General features: G+C 38.5%; 1 protein-coding gene across 1 annotated transcript; it reads left to right on the top strand.

Moving 5' to 3' along the window:
- The first annotated feature begins 1,966 nt into the window (after positions 1 to 1,966).
- On the top strand, positions 1,967 to 17,701 carry LOC144628122 (MFS-type transporter SLC18B1-like). The gene is made up of 15 exons (XM_078486184.1): positions 1,967 to 2,817; positions 4,097 to 4,192; positions 4,763 to 4,836; positions 5,624 to 5,771; positions 6,185 to 6,253; positions 8,638 to 8,809; positions 9,962 to 10,032; positions 10,147 to 10,248; positions 10,625 to 10,725; positions 11,287 to 11,382; positions 12,436 to 12,510; positions 14,066 to 14,132; positions 14,397 to 14,423; positions 15,443 to 15,492; positions 16,513 to 17,701. The coding sequence occupies exons 1-15, from the start codon at positions 2,569 to 2,571 to the stop codon at positions 16,544 to 16,546; spliced, it is 1,431 nt and encodes a 476-aa protein (XP_078342310.1). The 5' UTR covers positions 1,967 to 2,568; the 3' UTR covers positions 16,547 to 17,701.
- The last annotated feature ends 486 nt before the right edge of the window (positions 17,702 to 18,187 follow it).

Here is an 18,187-nt window from a genome sequence, read left to right as displayed (position 1 = left end):
CAATTTCTAACTGTTACAGTTTCTGTTATTGTTAGATACATTTGGTTGTTTCTCAAGAAATTAAATAAGCGCCCTGTCTCGAATAAGCGCCCTGTCTCGAATAAGCGCCCTCCCTCGAGGTGCCAAAAGTAAATAAGCGCCCGGGCGCTAAATCGAATCATTACGGTATACATTTTTCCGAAAGGTCTAAGTAACTGCATGTTTCGGCAGAACATAGTTAATGGGCAGAATCATCTGCCATCTTAAGTGTGATTTGAAGAAGGTTAAAATAAAGTATAAATAGTAAAGAAAATTACAATAATAATAGTAATAATTAGAACAATAGAGATAATGAATAAAATATATATTTTTAGAGCTCTTAACAGTCAATGCTGCAAATGGCCTAATTTTGAGCGTGACCAGAACGAAAAATTGCATAAGTTGAAGAGCTCGCTGCTCAAAACCCACTAAACGCAACCAATAATATATACTGATTAGTCAGAACCTTAGTACAATGTCTTAGTAAATGAGGTCCTTGAAAGGTTGGAAACGCATATTAATTTTAATATGTTTTGATTTACAAACAATAAAGAACATAACACAAGAACCATGTTAGTCGATTTCATTCATAAAACATTCACATTTATACCTCCTAAAACAAAATTTATTAAAAGTGCATTTACAAACGTTCTCTGCTGGAAATATAATAAGAAAAAAATCGCGACTCTAGCTTTCGGCTTTCAGGCTTCAGCCTTCGATGGATAAAAATGCAATAAAAAAAACAGAGACAGGAAGCAAGGCTGACACTACGTAGAAATGAAAAAACCTTAACGGGACCGTTAAAGGTTTTTTCATTTCTACGTAGTGTCAGCCTTGCTTCTTGTCTCTGTATTTTTATTTTTGTCTGATTAGAGCTGTCGCCAGCTCCTACGTACACTAGCAGCATTTTTGTCCGCGGTCCCTTGCTTTCTATTGTCACTTTTAATAAAAAAAAACCTTAATTATAAACAAAAAAGGTGACTGAAAGAGAACAATATAAAAGTAATAAAGTGTTAATTTTGCTGACTAATTTTTTTTAAAAAAATAGACTATACTAGTAAGGGAGCGGCTTATAATTATTGACCATATGCTTCATGGCAGAAGTGTGACATGATTTTGAACCGTGGCGGGCTGCCGCGGGATGCCAAGCGCTGATTGGTGAATTTGAAACGGCGGGCATGTTCGGAATTTCTCTGGTCGCTGAGTTGAGCACCGATCATAGTCAGAAAATGTTGGACGGATGAAACTTAAATTCGGTGAGGAGATAGAGCAATAACTCACCGATCGATAGCCGTCGTCAGATAGGTAAGATTTTCGGTAGTTTGGCGTTAATTCCGGTTTGAAGTGGAGTAGGTTGCTGCGGGCGACCCCGACTTGCAACCTTTCTTCCCGCCCTCCGCCCGCCAAAAAGTTAAAAAGGCGCTTAAAACGGCCCGCGCAGGCGAAGTAATACAACAATTGAGTCGATAAACGTTTCATTAAACTTTATTGAGATATTTAGAGCGAAATGTAGTTTAGATAAGTAATTTCCAGAGCTTTATTTCAGTAGCCCTTATAGATTTCAAAATTTCTTTTGTTCGTCTCACCACAATAATTAACCACGGACACATAGGGTGATCTGCCTGTGATCTGTCGACAGGAAATGCACAAGAAACTCCTGCTCTGTGTAGTTAGTTCAGAGTCACGTTTTTTTGTTGTTATAGGTTGGTCACATGTACTTGACATGTGTACTTAAGATAGTCATCGCTTTTGAATCTGTCAACTAGAAATGCACGAGAAACTCCTGCTCTGTGTACATAGTTCAGAGTCACGTATGTTTTGTGTGTATATAGGTTGGTCACATGTGATATATGTACTTGGCATGTGTACTAAGTTAGTCACATTTGTTGACATTATTTGTCAACAAATTAAACTTTAGTTTTATCGGTTCTTTCAAAATGCACGAGAAACTCCTGCTCTGAGTACTTCGTTTAGAGTCACGTTGTTTTAAATCGGTAGAGAAATTAAAACTGTTTTAAATACCATATTAAAGTGCATGGGGAACTCCTGCTCTGTATATCTAAGTTAGTCACGTTGTTTATAATTGGTCGAGAAATTAAAACTATTTATTTTGGTAGAAACACAACAGTCACCGAAACAAAGTTTATCTATCAACAAAGATCGTGTTTGATACTTCATCTCGCCTTAAATTTCAGAACATCACACATTCCGCCTACAAAAAGTAACACATCCCGGTCCCGCCAAAAAAATTTCATCCCGTATCCCGCCACTAGAATTTTTCACATCCCGCATCCCGCCTTGATTTTGAGCCCCATTCCGCATCCCGCCAAACCTATTTTGGACCCTCTCTTTAAACAATGACTCGACAAGATCTAGAAAGAAAAGAGTGTAGTGATATAAATATTAATAATAGTTAAAGCACATAAACTGCAATTTACATGCAAATTAGTGGGAGATGGTTCCAGTTTAAATCTGGGGTTTAAATCAAATGATGTTCCCCATAGCTAGAATTCTACTGAATCACTTGGGTTCTAAGTTATTGTACTGAATATGGAGCAAAAAGACCCGATGTCCAGCAGTGACCCTATCGAATCTGACAGCTTCAACGGGCTACACATAGATAAGGCCGAAACTAAAGTTAGCGATCACGAACTTGGTTCAGTATTATCAGCAGAGGAAGCGACAACACAAAGGTTTTCATGGTCCCTTAGAAAAGTGGTAATATTGGCTTCGTTGTGCCTTGTCACCGCTCTTTCATTCGCAGCGCTTTCCATGATTGCACCGTTTTATCCACACGAGGTAAGTTCAGTAAGCTTACTGCTCCTGAGCACTAAATTTCTTAAGCAGTAAAATGTAAACAGTGGTCTTCATAATTATACCAGTCTAAGGAATACAGGACGCGGTGTAGTGTGAGGCCCGCTGAAGGGCAAAAACATTTGAATGCAAAAAACAAATTAAAAACGTTATTAATTACATGAAGATAGTGGCTTCATCCTTACAATAAGGCCCTTTATTTTAAGCTCGTTTGCTACAAACATCGGTAAAATGGTAGTTTTCAGTTAATTTTAAAACATCATAATCTCCGGTAGTCGTTACGCTAGCTGTAATGTTGTTCTGCGCCTGCTCTTAAAACAAATCCTTCGAATAAAAAATAAACGCATGCTAGGTTGTAAGGGCGTTAAAAGAAACATCATTAGAATTTCCTTTCATAAGGTAAGATAAGAAGATAAGAATCCTATTTCTGAAACTTTCACCTCTCATCTTAAGAAATTAAAATTATTCACTGTTTTCCGGGATCTTTTCCGAGGTTAAGAATATTTAAAATTCGACGTTTCGATCAGTTTCACTGATCTTCTTCAGGCTGGTGTTAAATTAACAATATGAAACAGTCCGCCATATTGTCATTTTAACAACAGCCTGAAGAAGATCAGTGAAACTGATCGAAACGTCGAATTTTAAATATTCTTAACCTCGGAAAAGATCCCGGAAAACAGTGAATAATTTTAATTTCAGAAGATAAGAAGTTTAATAGCTTACCTCCCACAGGGCTTTTCAGTAACTATTTACAATAAAAATTACACGTGCACTTGTAAATTCTAATACTTACAAATAAAATTGGAATAAAATTAAATAATAATTAAAGGTTTAAAAATGATGATTCCTAAGGTTTGATTTAAAAGAGATTATTAACGATTTGGCAGTTTTGATGTTAATGTCTAGGCTGTTCCAGCGGTTTACGGAACTATAAGAGAATGTTCGTTGTCTTGCTGCGGTTCTAAACAGCGGAATTTACAATTATTTAGGCAAACTGAATAATTGTCAAAATACTACTGGCTACAACTCATTTATGTCAATTGCCCTTTTAGCTTTCTGGACCAGTAAAAATGTTGGATTCTCAGTCGTCTGAAGATTAAGTAGTACTTGTTCTTAAAAACTTTTTGCTGATATGTCCGGCTATCAGAAAAAAACCTTCCCATATGCACTAAGTGAGACACACTTTACCTGACTGGAGTGGCGCGCTTATTTTCAAAGACACCATGTCACTGTTTCCACTATTTACTAAAATTTACTTCAACAGGCGGAAGCTAAAGGAGTATCCACCACTGTGGTGGGTCTTGTGTTTGCAATTTATCCACTGGTGATCTTCATTTTTGCTCCTATCTGTGGAGTTATGGTGAGTAGTTTTATACTTTAATCTATATCTACTCTGATTTGACAAAAGGTGGATTCTGCGATCCGCGTGCTTGAAGGCCGACTAACGTCAACTTTCAAACCAGTCCCGCGCGCGAAAACTGAGAGGGAGGGCAACGTCATGGAAGCCTGTGCCGGGTAGCTGGGTGGTAGAGCTAGCAGCCCCAGGGAGCCCAGGGTCAGGCATTGAATTGCTGGCTTGCTAGGGGGGGGGGGGTGGTCATAGTAAGATTTTGGGTCATTTTCACCAGACTTTGCCAGCCACAGCAATGTCATGGTATTTTAATGAAGATTTCTTGTGTTTGGCAGCTGGCTGCAGCTCTGTGGCAGCTTGGCTGTCATGGGGGGGGGGGGGGTGACTAGGCACTCCACCTAGCCCCTGGTCTAGCCAGGGATCCTTAGGGGGAGGAGGGTGGCTTTTAGTTAATTTCAAGCCTTTCTGTCAGCCGGCCGGGCACCTTGTTTTTGAAACAAGGCAGATATATAATGACGTTTTTGTGATATCCAGAATATTAAATTCGGAAATTTACAATTTGTGCATATTATTTAACAGATAGCGAAGTATAGCTCTAATAGTGTTCTTTTTATTGGGATGCTTTCTTCCGGGACATCGTCGATCTTGTTTGGGTAAGAGATCACTAACACAATATAAATATTGTCCTGATGAATTCTAATTGACAATTTGACTACGAGCCTGAGTTTTCTATCAGCGCGGATGATAGTTAATGAGGCGCAGCCGAGTTGACTATATATCGCTCATAGAAAACTCGGGCGAGTAGTCTAATTGTTTTAATAGAAACTGTAAAGGATTGCATTCCAAAATCCACTATTTTATGTACTTTTCAGCCAAAAAAGCGAGAATAATTGGGAACAAATCAGATTCACGAATTTCATTTAGAACACGGCTGAGTTTCTACTGATAGCGGAGCCCCATACCAATAGAAAATCTACAGAAATAGGAGAATCATGCATTTGATTTTTCATCGCATCGAACCACTAAAGTTCCCTAGTCATTATTGGCCAAAACTGGTCACGTGGTACGAACTTGAGATCTTAGGCGGGCACTACCTGGTGATAGAAAAGAAGAGATAGAATGACCAAGGGCATACTATCAAACGACAATGCCCGCGTAGCGAAGTAGCCGCAAAATTCACTACCTCCTATAGATTTCTTAGGTGACAAAAATAAGATTTTAAACTCCTGCATATGGCACAATTAACGAGATTTTCACTGTCTAAAAACGTTGCGAGCCAAAGGTACAGTAAAACAGGAAAAGGAATCGAAGCGGCTCGAGGTTGTGGGAATTGTGGTTTTGCATGAATTTTTATGTCAATTGTTAATAGAGTCGAGCGGTTATATAAATCAGAGTAATACAATAATTCCAAGTCGTTAACACACGTTTTCTTTCTTTCAGCTTTTGTGCTTGGATTTCCAGTACAACTGAGTTTGTCGTGTTAAGCTTTCTGTTGAGGGCACTCTCCGCATTTGGAGGAGCGGCCTCTGAAACTGCAGTCATGTCAATTGTGATAGAAGAGTTTCCTGACAGATTAGGAATGGCTTCAGTATGTTTGTTATATATGGAATGCAAAACACAATACAAAAAGCCCAACATAACAAACCAGTATATACTGACTCGGCAACCTTAGCACTTTAAATACTTTTATTGTTCCACTATCTTGGGACATTCAACACATGCAACCTCTAGGACGTGAATAGATAGTGCCAGCATAGTGCCTTTTAGCAATAAGAGTATACTGAAAAGAAAGAAATAAAATAATTAATAATTAATAATAATTAAAAAATATTTATACAGGTTAGCCACTTAAAATAGTCGTAGCCACTCAAAATAGTCGTAATACATAATCGCTTCACTTGTGTTTCAACTCTTTATCGAAGGAATACACAAGGCTTTCAAAGTATATTTTTACTAACATGTTTCACTAACTGTTAATTTCATTTTAATTCGCTGTTTTAGGGTTTCATAGAGACTTTTGTAGGAGTGGGGTTGTCTGTTGGACCAGTCATTGGAGGAGGTCTCTACACAGTAAGTGAACAGTCAGAATCATTAACATAAATCGTCATTTAAACAAACGGTTGTCTTTATCATACAACTTGTAAATCGGCAATATTTTTAAAGAAATATAATAAAAAAAAAACTGCAATATCACAGCGACAAACCGAAAAGTGGTGCCGGATCTATTAAGACTGGATCAGTAAAAATAAAGAAAACTGGCAAACGGCAAACTGATCCTGACGGCTAAAGCGGTAAAAAATAAATAGCCCCTGAGGGGCAACAAATAAACAGCCCTTGAGGAAGGTTTGTTTTGCAGACCGAAATATAGAACAAAGTCTTTTTCAATATATTCTAGTTTTTTTATCCACTTTGTTTATTTTTGACCGCTTTAGCCGTCAGGATCAGTTTGCCGTCTATATTTTCTATTTTAAAAGACTTTCTGAGTGGCCAATACACTAACTGATTTCACTTTCAAAATATTATAATTATCAGTAGCATCAGCATACCGATAACGATAAAAATATTTTTCATTATACAGTCGACTCTCTCTAAAACGGACACCTTCGGGACCGGCTCCAACTGTCTGTCTTAGAGAAGTGTCTGACTTATAGGGAGTTTAGTTACAGTAAAATGACTGAACTGAAAACTGCAGGGACGGGACCAACACCAGGTGTCCGTCTTGTGGAGGTGTCCGTCTTATAGAGGTGTCCGTTAAGATAAAGTTGACTGTAATCCAAAGCGGTTAATCCAAAGCGGTTAAAATGAATAAACGGCATGCAAAGCATGCAGAAGCGTTGACGTTTCACAAGGGGGTCCCTAGGAAATTTGACGGAAATTAACGGAAATAAAAGTAGATGACACATTCTGTGTTGAATGACTGTTCAACAAAAGTTGCGTTATCTTGTAGCGTGACATCCGATATACAATATACGATAGAGCAAGGTCAAACACTGTCTTGTAATATTGTTTACACCAGCCCTTTGTATTAAAAGAATGCAGAAATTTCTGTTTACTAAATTAATAGAACTCATCAAATATAATTTGTTCATTTCGTTAATGCTTTGTATTAGTTCTTTCTAACTGACCGGGAGTATTTTGCTTTGTGTTCTACAAGGCAATTTCTCCTTGAGTTAAGGGCCCACTGACATATATATTTGGACCCGTTGCTAGGGACATTCACGGTTATAAAGTTTTAGCAATTTTTCTTGTTTAGTTATGGTTGAATCTTTTACTCAGTCCATAATGTAAACATGACGTCATCGGGCCACGCCCAAGATCACGTGACCAATAAAGAAAAAGTCTAAAAATTTTGATGTTTTGCATGTTATCAGAAAATCATTCATGGTGTCATGATCTTAATTTGTTTTTGTCTCTTGGTAAGTATGGGTTTCATTTCATTATGGAAAATAATTTTTTTAGAGAAATTTAAAATATTGATTTGTCCATAAAATTTTTATTAAAAATTATTTAAGCAAATGAATACTTAGTTATGTTCCCGACCCAGGTCGGTAAAAATTTAACGTCGGAAAAAAGTGAATCAAATTAAAGACCGCCAAGTATTTAGATTTTTTCTGCAAACCGGAAATCATTTTGTTAACGCATGCGTAATTCATCTGTCAAGAGAATAGTGCGCGCGCTAGTTGTACGCGTACGCTTTTGAGATTATTTGCATGTGTAAAAAAACTGCTTTTCCTGGTTCAATTTAATCTGACAGATTCTCAGATAAGAAGTCAACTATTAGTTAGGAAGTTTTTCGGTAGTTCTTATTGTTTCATCTTATTTGGCGAGTTTGAAGAAGTGCTCGAAAGGAATTTTTTTTGCACATCTTGCGCGTACAGATAGCGTGAGTAACCCGTACACGCAATACAGCGCGCGCTCTTTTAGCACCTTAGCAACGCGCGAGAAATCCGTCAGTGGGCCCTTAAACTTGATTTCTGTTCACGTAACATTTATTCCTGTAGTTAAAAGTTTCCAGTCCTATTCGGTTCTATTGATCGGTTATTTTTTTTAATTTAATTATTTTTCATAAAAACTCTTTAGGAGTGTTCAATAAAATTTTATCTTATCTTATCGGTCGATCGCGCGCAACAGACAAACAGATCGACATACAGATCCGGTCCACTCGCCTGATGACATTATGCGATGACTTTATCGCTCGAAAATGGAGATGCGACGACGACGACGACGACGATAATGATGATGATGATAATGATGATGATGATCATGATGATGATGATGATGATGATGATGATGATGATGATGATGGATGATGATGACGACGACGATGATGATGATGATGATGATGATGATGATGATGATGATGATGATGATGATGATGATGATGATGGTGGTGGTGGTGGTGGTGGTGGTGATAATGATAATGTAATTGTAGTTTCAAATCATGTCGTTTTCAGGTTGGCGGATTTAAACTTCCATTCTTTGTCATTGGTTGCTCCATGATCGCTGCAATCCCAGTTTTATTTTCTGCGCTCTCAAGTAAATGCGGATTTCAATCAGGAAAAAGTCAAGAAGATGCTTCATTTCCGATAGTTAAAGCTTTAAAAATTCCTGCTGTGTTGATGGTTGGTGAGTATATTGACCCTTTATTCTCAGTAGTGATCAACATAAAAAAATTTAAAATTAAAAGATGGATGATATGCTGGTCCGTCACTTGGTTAACCCCCCCCCCCCCCAGAATAAAAATCGCCGGTATCGGTTTTTACAGCTGGGTGAAGGGAGGCACTGTGGGAGTAAAGAATTATGCCCAACAACACAACGCATTCTAACCATTAGGCCTCCGTGTCTGCCACTATTGAACAACATACACTGGAAAAATTAGCTTACAATCCACCGTAATATGGCAGCTGTACATTTTACCACAATACCTAGCGAACCTAAACATAGCCCAAAAGGCACGAAGACAGCCACGCACGTTTCACGAAATTCGTCCCTGTACTAACATCATTTTTCATGCAGAGTTTGAAGTTTTTAGAGCTTTTCTGTGCATTTTTTATGAACGTTTTTAGGGTTTTCACGCGCTAGGAATTATAGGTAAATGTACCAGTCGCCATCTTTTTTGGTACAATGGATTGTAGGCTGTTATAATCGGTACGTTTATATAGTATGCTAGTTTAATTTTCGAAGATAATTTCAATGTACATGTAGTCTACTTTGTCCATTTTCGGCGAACTTACAGGAAAGACCGCTATCCACAACCTCTTGCGGGACGATAGCGCAATAATCCCGTACAAAGACATTATCACTTTGCCTTTTTGTAATTTTTGTTTGCTTTCTTATGTTAATACAACACTTCATGTAGGTAACTAGCCTCCCTTGTCAGTGTTACAAGGCCGTAACCAGACCTTTGTTATAGACGAGGCAAGATCTTGCTAGGGGGTTCTGGGGCATGCTCTCCAGAAAATTCTTTCACAGACATTTATGAGGGCGTATTTTTTGGGAAAACTCAATCTTGTTCGACTGGGGATTATTTCATTTTGGGCAACATTTATGATGCCTTTTTTTTTTCCCTCCTGTTATGGCCCTGTTTATATATAAAAAAAAAAAAAAAAAAAAAAAAAGAAATTTTTTCCGGGTTAGCGCTGTCGCCCCCCAAAAAAGGGGAAGCGGTCTCCCCTGTCCTGTAAGTTAGCGGAAAAAAAAAAAAAAAATTGCTGTAATAACAACAACAACAACAATTTTCATCGTCACGAATTACGGATTCAATCGTTTTTATTATAGTTGCTTGTTTCATTACATCTGGGATGGTGTTCGTTTACATCCAACCCATCCTGGGACCACATTTAGAAAAAGTAAGTAGCATCTCTATTAATACGTACGACAGAACAAGAGAAAGAAGTAAAAAACATACTATTTGTGATATTAAATCTATTAAATCTCTGTTTCTTCCATTACGATTCTGCTAGATGATGAACCTCAATGCTACTGAGATCGGATTGATATTTCTTGTATTTGCTGCAGTATATGCCTTTGTAGCGCCACTGACAGGCTGGATAGGAGACAAAACGGTAAGTAATTATAACAAGTAACATGCTTTGAGGTTATGAGAATTTTGACAACCATATCTACGTGTTTACAAACATTCGTAAAGCAGAAATTACATTAATAGCCACCAACTTCTTTTTTAATCACTAAGATCCTGGGGAACGAGGTAAGAGGTATCTGTGCACAGGTGCAATTCACATACCTAACTTCTTGAATTCCCTAAATTCACATTTTCCTTTACGTTTATTGCGGACCTGAAATGAAACATTAGAGACACGTGCATGCAATTATTTTAAATCCGTTTTGGAACATGAATCAGCGAAAACATTCAAGCTGACATAACCTTGTGCTAACAACAATTAGAAGAAATGGAAGAGAAACAATATCATTTTTTTTCAGCAATGTTACCGATGGTTGGCTGCGTCAGGATTTATTGGCGTCGGGTTAAGTTTCTTCCTGTTGGGACCAGCTCCATTCCTAACGTTTTTCTTGCCTTCCAAGTATGTCTAATTTAAGAGAGTCATATAGTCTTTATTGATAAGGCTTGGGTTTTTTTTCAGATCTGATGTGTTTTGTCTGATCGATCTATTTCAGATCTGATTTTCAGATCTGATGTGATGTGAGATATATTAATAGCCGAGTTGTTTTTCTTTGTTGACAAGTGGACCTGCCTTCAGGAGACAAAGCCGAGGTCCACATGTCAACAAAGCAAAGAAGGAGGACGCGAACAGATCGACATTGCTTGTACGTTGTTAGTGCAAAGCCGCGCTTGAGAATGACACCATAACTTTCGCATTAATACGGATAAAAGGACGCAAAAATTAATGCAAGCTAGCATTTAGAAACCGTAAAGGCCGTTCTGTTGAGCCACTTAAGGCCAAAAAGGCTTATGGCAATCAAGCTTTCGACTAATTAGTGTACAAAGGAAATTCTGAAGGACATGTTTGTTTTAAATTTTGTGTTGAGTATAGTCTAAAATTGCGAGACTTAGTGCACGTTAAACTTTGATGCTTGTTAACGTAAAAACCCCTGCGCTTCATCAGTTCTTATTTCACTTCCAGGAAAGTTTGGTTGGTATACGTGGCTATGCTGGTCAACGGTCTTTCCTGGTCATTTCTCTTTGTGCAATTGATGCCAGATCTAGTTGGAATTATGAAGTGAGTAGCCACAAAGAGTAGTTTAATATATTTTCATTTCCACTATAAGACTCAAATATTTCATTTTTTTAATTCGATTTTTTACGCCCACAGGAATGTTTGTGCAAATCAAATAAGATCGTTCTTAAAACCAGCCTCATATCTGAATAAGCACCTGGTTAAAAACAAAAAACAAAACCAAGGGAGGGCAATCTAAGAATAGGTTCCCCCATACATGGATGTCTTCGTATAATAATTTCTGGAGTTTGTTTTTAACCTCTATTCCACAACTTTAAAGACATTACCTGATTGGTCAGTTCAGGTGACTTATTCTACTGCCTGGGTAAACTGCTTGGCTTCCGACTTGCTGTTTATCGCTCGGTCGTGGGAGCGAGGTCGGAGCGTTGATCAGAAGTAGCTTAACACAGCATAGCGCGAAACTGTTAAAAGATTTAAATAAATATATCATCTGACGTGGGGAATCTTTCTCTCAGAGCATCGTCTCTTTCCGGGGGGGGGGGGGTACTCCCATATATGGGCTATATAGGTATGTGCCGCCCGTAAGGGTATGGTTTTTTGAGGCTCTCGGTCCTTAAATAGGGTATCATTTTTGGTCCTTTTGGCATTTTGTTCCTGGTGTGATCCTTAGATAGGGTACCTATATTCTATCAGCTTTTTAAATAAACGCCCAGATAAACGAAAAAAGGTATCTTAAAACTGAAATACCCGTTCAAGTATTAGTAAAGCGATTTTATAAAGATTTGTGTTTGGCCGTGCGCGGTTAGCCGCTATTTGGGTCGTCACGGAACGCTTCTCCTTCCCTTGAATAGGGTGTCATTTTTCGGTTTGGGGCCTTAAAAAGGGTAGCAATTTTCGCTTTCTTTATCCTTAAATAGGGTAAGGGTTTAAGAACCTTGGCGGCACACCCCTATCCGAAATTTATGGGAGTACCCCCCCCCCGGGCGTCTCTTAAAAGGGATCGCCCCGAGTTAATAATTAAAATTATTTTGTATCAGCGCTCGATTGAATGACTCTCCTTAAGAAACGGAGTTTCCTCTTGTGGTCTGTTTATAGGGATAACGGAATGCCTGACAACTCTGCTACGCGTGGAGTAATTACAAGCATCTTTTGCGGCGTGTTCAACTTGGGGTATGTAGTTCAGTTTAGGACCTGTTATAATCCACCAAGAATTTCTCTGTCACAGTGAGGGTTTAAAACAGATCACGTGGTACATCTATAGCAAACAATTATCAGGCGATAATCCCCAGTTCAGAATGATAATGTCCTACTAGAGAAAACGTGCATAGCATTTGCTGCTCACGTGCTCTGGACCAATGAAAATCACCTATACTGCTCAAGCCAACCTGCAATCAATAAATGGAAATTAAAAGATTTGCGCACGATGGAAATTGTTTTGGCAGTAAGATTTTGCTGGAAAACGTATTCAGAATAACTTCCTTCAGGACTATACAGTGTAGAATCGTGATTTCTCGAACCCTCGGTTTCTCGAAACTTCCGACTGAAACCAATTTTCGTCCTTGGATAGTAATTCTCGTATTTTTACCCCCAATTTCTCGAAGCAATTTTCGTTTCCCAGGAGATTCGAGAAATCTGGATTCTACTGTAATTATACCAATAAAGTACTAGTTGATGTAATGTTTAATAAATGAGCAGCAGTGTTTTATCAAGTTTAATACACGAGGCGCAGCCGAGTGTTTTAGACTTGACAAAACACGAACTGCGTCATTTTTGCACTAATATTTAGATTGGACGTAAAGTTTAGCCGTGTCTTTATCAGATATAACGACACTCATTAAACATTAATTTCTTTTGTATTTTCTTTATGAATTATTAATGAGTCTTTTAATCACTGTTCTATCGGCGAAAAACATCTGGCTTCAAGACTGTCCTCAAAATTTGTCGGCGAATTGGAAGTTTTTGCAACTGATAGAGCTGTAGGTAACGTTTATGATTATATCCTACTTTCTCAATATAATTTCTCCGACTTAACATTAAGTGAAATATATGGCAATCGGAATCGAAGGAGCAGTGTTCTAATGGCCCGTGCACTGATCTTTAGATCGTAAGATCCCATTGGAGATCCGGGCTTAAAGCCTGGTCGGGTCGTTTTGTTGTGCCCCTGGGCAAGATACTTATGCAGTGCTTTTTCCACCCAAGACTGAATATGAAATGTGAGAAAGGACGCAAATACAAACCCAAATACAAGCTATAGCTAGCATCCAGAAACCGTAGATAAGGCCGGTGTGGTGAGCCACTTGGTGCCAAAAAGGCTTGTGACAATCGATATTAGTAGGTTAACTTGTTAACACAGAGCGAATTCGGTTCAAAGTGCTAGTGCAGACGAGGTATTAATTGTACTGCTTATTAGTGCAGAATGCACTTTTGTAATGGTTTGTTGGTAATCTCGTACCCAGATCTTCTCAACCCTCGGAGAGAACATCTGGTAAAGTTGGATTTTGCTCGCGTCAAATGTGTCAGAAATGTGACACACGACGCGACTACGCATGCTCGGCAATTTAGTGGATGAAAAGCTCACTTGGCCGCTGTAAATAGCTCATGAACTTCTTTCCTATACAAGGAAAGACAAGTAACACAATCTTGAGATAGAGTTGGGGGAGAAAGGTGTAAACTTTAACTCGATAGCCAATTAAGTAATAATCATCAATTTATTATCATACTGTAGTGGAACCATTGGTCCGACTCTCGCTGGGATTTTGGATCAACACATTGGATTTCAATGGGCAATGGTGGTAAGTGTTTAAGCGATTTCAAGTGTAATGACTTTCTAAAGTTGTTATGCACCTGGCCTGTATCTATTATTATGCAAAATTAGTTTACAATAGGTTTTATAATCTTAAAAAGGTCTAAGCTTGAATTCATGGGCTAATCTGATTCAGGGGATAGAAGGTAATCTTCCGAACGATCAAGTCAGCTGACTTTAAAAAAAATGTCAAAGATCGTTAACAGAATTTAAGTCTTAACAACTTCATTTATTTCCTTTTAAATTTCGATAGGTTCCGGGTTTCATCTGTTTGGCTCAGGTAAGTTTTATTTTTAACCGATTAAATGGAAAAAGTGATCAGCATCCAATTACAAACATGAATTGATTCTCCAGAAAAGGAAATGTATTGATGACAGTTAATCATCGACAGTAGGGCGATACCATAACGCATATGCCTCATGACAAATTTATTATATTGTTTAAGAAGTTTGCTAAATATAATATTGTAGAACAGTATTTTGTTTGACAAGCTCGGAAGTTGGGAATAAACACATGGTGACAAAAAAGGGAGGGAGAGGTGATAAGTTGGTTCTAAAATCCCCTGCAAAATTGTGTTACTTATTAGAACCATCCAGCACATACCAGACCACTCGAAAGTTATTGCGTGTTTTGTTTAGTTTATTTAATATAACTTTACATGTAATAGTGGTTTTGATTTATTTATTCAATAAATTTCACAGAGCTAAGACGTTACGTTTTCCCTCTAGATTCTCCATTTTGGCACCTACTTTAACTTAATATTTTTTTAATCACCTTAATGAAACTTTAGAACAGTCTAATTATTTTACAGAAAACATTTACTTCTTATATCATTGTAATTCGAGGCGGTGAGGGGTGGAGAGGGGGATCTGAACTTTCCGTTTCTCACACCTTTTTCCCCAAGTTCCCGCCCCTTCCTTAGTTGCTAGCCATCTCTTTGTGCTTTTTCTGTTGAAAATGTTACGTAATGTTGCGAAATTTTCGCAATTTCACCCGGTTCCCGCCACCTTGGGAGTCCTGCTTCCCGCCCTCTCTTTTCCCGCCTCCCACAGTAGAGTTTCCGGTACCTTTATTCCCAGGTCCTTCCCCCTATCACCCCATATTATTTTTACGCAATTTCAACTCCAATCGATGGTAAGAGTGTTTTCTGTCGCCCTCGCCTACCACGGGCTTGGTGTGTTGGCCTATTAAAAGTGTCCTTTGCCGTAGTGCCAGCCTTGCATTTTAAATTGGTGTTCTTACAGTGATTATATATTGAGAAAGCTTCTCACCTTGTGTTTTAATCTTTGAAATCTTTAGGCTGTAGCACTGATAGCGTTTACAATGTGGGAAAAAACTGAACTCCACAGGTGAGTCCAGATTGTAGTGTTCAACTGTCACTTCTCCGGACCAACTCCCTCCTTCTCCTCCCGCAGGTAGACGTGGTGAGGTGCTCTCATCTCTTTTGGTGGAGTATGGGGTTCGCTTTCTTGAAACCCGTACTTTCAGTTTCATACCAAAATATGCGATTTTTTCCTACCCTACCTGACACAGTTTTTGGGCAAGACACTTTACTCTCATAAAGCCTCTCTCCACCCAGGTGTATAAATGGGTACCGGCGAAATAATGCTGGGGGGTTCCCTGCGATGGACTAGCATCCCATCCAGGGGGGAGTAGAAATACCCCTAGCTGCTTAATGCTAAGAAAACCGGGATAAGCTCCGGCAGTATGCGCCACTTTGGCTCGAAGCTGACCTTTTTTTTTTACCTGACACAAAAACAGACTTGTAAAATTAGTACATGTGCCTGATACCCGGAATGTCTTCTGTTAAGCATGCTAGTTCAGCTTCGAATTCGCTAATGTGTTTGCTGGGAAAAAGTCAAAACATGGGACACTGCGAAAGTAAAGACCTCAAAATTCACCTGGCGTATTATAGGAAACAACGGACAAAAAAGCAAAAAGCTGCACCAAAACAAGTGGTCTGATATTTGATCTGATGTTTTTTCCGAAACTAGCGATAAGAAAAGGCTGCTTAACCCAAAAATAACGAACTTTATGGTAGCGCATATAATTAAGGGAGTAGTACCCCTCCCTTTCCCTCATAACAACGGTCGGGTCCTTTGTTTCATTAACAGTCCTTGGTACGATATCAAGACCTAATTTCTACTGACAAGGTCACTTCACTGTCAACCAGACACATGTCGGGGATAAATAAAATAAGCAAAAGGGAACATACTCTACCCCCAAAAACACATTACAAAAACATAGTGATTATTATTCAGAAGTATACATATCGTTAGCTTGGCGCTTAGTAATAGTGGTAAATTTGAAGCAGAATAAATTTTTTCTTTAAACTTCTGAGTCCGGTGCTTGAATTTTTTTCTTTGCAGAGAATATCATCCGCTGCCTAACATGGAGAACTGATGTTGGATTCTAAGCAAGAGGAAGGAACAGCCTTAGACCGTGGAGGGGGTTTCCAAGCGCCATAAACAGGCTGGCGCTCTTGCCTCACTGACTTAGCATGATATTATTCCTTGAGTAAGTCCGACAAAACCTCTGGGAAATCATCGCTGAGCCACATCACATCACCTCAAAGCCGAAAGAAATCCCAAGCTCACACGTGATATGTCAGTCAGCTGTATCTAGGATAAACCGAACTTTAGTTCGATGTTATTAAACGGCGTTTAACGATCGATATGCTTTTGTTTTGGGAATTTGAATTTAAGTAAAGCCATCAATTGTGAAACGGAAAACGTATTGAATTCAAGTTCTGTCTTTACTAGAGGGTTTCGTTGCTAAGAAGACTAAATCCCAAACGAGAACTGCAGAAGGCGTGCAGTTAAAATTGTAAAGTACTGAAATTAAGATGCAAGCAAAAAAGCAACACGTGTTATCCTTGTCTTTAATACCACTTCCAGTATCGCTATCCACCCTTGTTCTGCATTACAGTTTCCTGTGCATGTTTTATTCTTTGTCGCCTGGACTTGGCAAGTAAACTCGTCACCAGCGGGTTTGTTTGTTAGGAGTGAAGTTAGGAGTGCTGGTTTGGAGTCAGTTCGATTGCTGTCCCAGGCAAGCCAAGAGCTAATACACCTTTTTCTAAAATGGCCGAAAAAAACCTGTATTCTATTGTCTTCATGTTAATTGGCCTTCATGGCCTCGTTTTAATCCAAAGATTCTTTTGACTTCTTTATATGCGACCGAGGCCACGAAGGCCAATTAAAATGAAAACAAGGGAATAATGTATTTTCCGCCATATTGGAAAAAGGTGTATAATGTGTTTTAAAAAAGGACATTTTGAAAATGGGGCAAACGTCTCGCAAAATACGGAGTTTGTTTGGGAAATTCAGGGATTTCGAAGTCAAATAACTTTCACAAAATTACATTTCTGCGTTTTTTATGAATCGCAAACTCTGCGATACGTAAGTCATCTTGGCAGTTTCGGGTAATTTTACTGATATTATAATTATGTTATGTTCCACTGGATGCAACTCATGCAAGTATTAGGTACGCCAAATATACGAGATGAAGATAGGTGATGATTCTTAAATTAAAAATGAAAGCTGTTCATTGGGTAAATTCTCAAAAAAAAAGACAAAAACTGGATTAAGGTGGCTCCGTAGTTATTCCGGGCGTATTCGTCAGTGACATACTTTGCGTCAGAACTTTTTCGGCTTTAACGCGATGGCTTTGAAACTTTGGGAAAAAATTCATGTATCATTTAGCAATAACACGATAAAGTTTGATTACAATGGAGAAATATATTTTAAATGCTATTGGCGTTTAACTGGACCCATGTTTTTGAACAAAATAGAATCCAAAAAAAAAATTTGCCGATATATTTTTCCTCAAATATACGAGATGAAGATAGGTGATGATTCTTAAATTAAAAATGAAAGCTGTTCATTGGGTAAATTCTCAAAAAAAAAAACGACAAAAACTGGATTAAAATGCCCACGGTCCCCCTCTTTTGTCCATGCCGAGTTCGCCGTCTATTTTGCATTCCCGACTGTTTTTGCACTTCTTTGGCATGATCTTGCAATTTTCGACAATTTTTGTCGAAGG

This window comes from Oculina patagonica, chromosome 1 (assembly GCF_052425735.1).
Source record: "Oculina patagonica isolate OP01 chromosome 1, crgOcupat, whole genome shotgun sequence".
Classification (NCBI taxonomy): Eukaryota; Metazoa; Cnidaria; class Anthozoa; order Scleractinia; family Oculinidae; genus Oculina; species Oculina patagonica.
The sequence above is the reverse complement of the archived record's forward strand: the minus strand, read 5'-3'. Positions and strand labels throughout refer to the sequence as shown.

Bases quoted from the DNA above. Each gene is read 5' to 3' on its own strand.
- LOC144628122 (XM_078486184.1), top strand. From the start codon at position 2,569: ATGGAGCAAAAAGACCCGATGTCCAGCAGTGACCCTATCGAATCTGAC. The intron at 4,837-5,623 runs GTAAGAGATCAC...TCTTTCTTTCAG, and splicing joins ACATCGTCGATCTTGTTTGG to CTTTTGTGCTTGGATTTCCA. The intron at 14,133-14,396 runs GTAAGTGTTTAA...AAATTTCGATAG, and splicing joins GATTTCAATGGGCAATGGTG to GTTCCGGGTTTCATCTGTTT.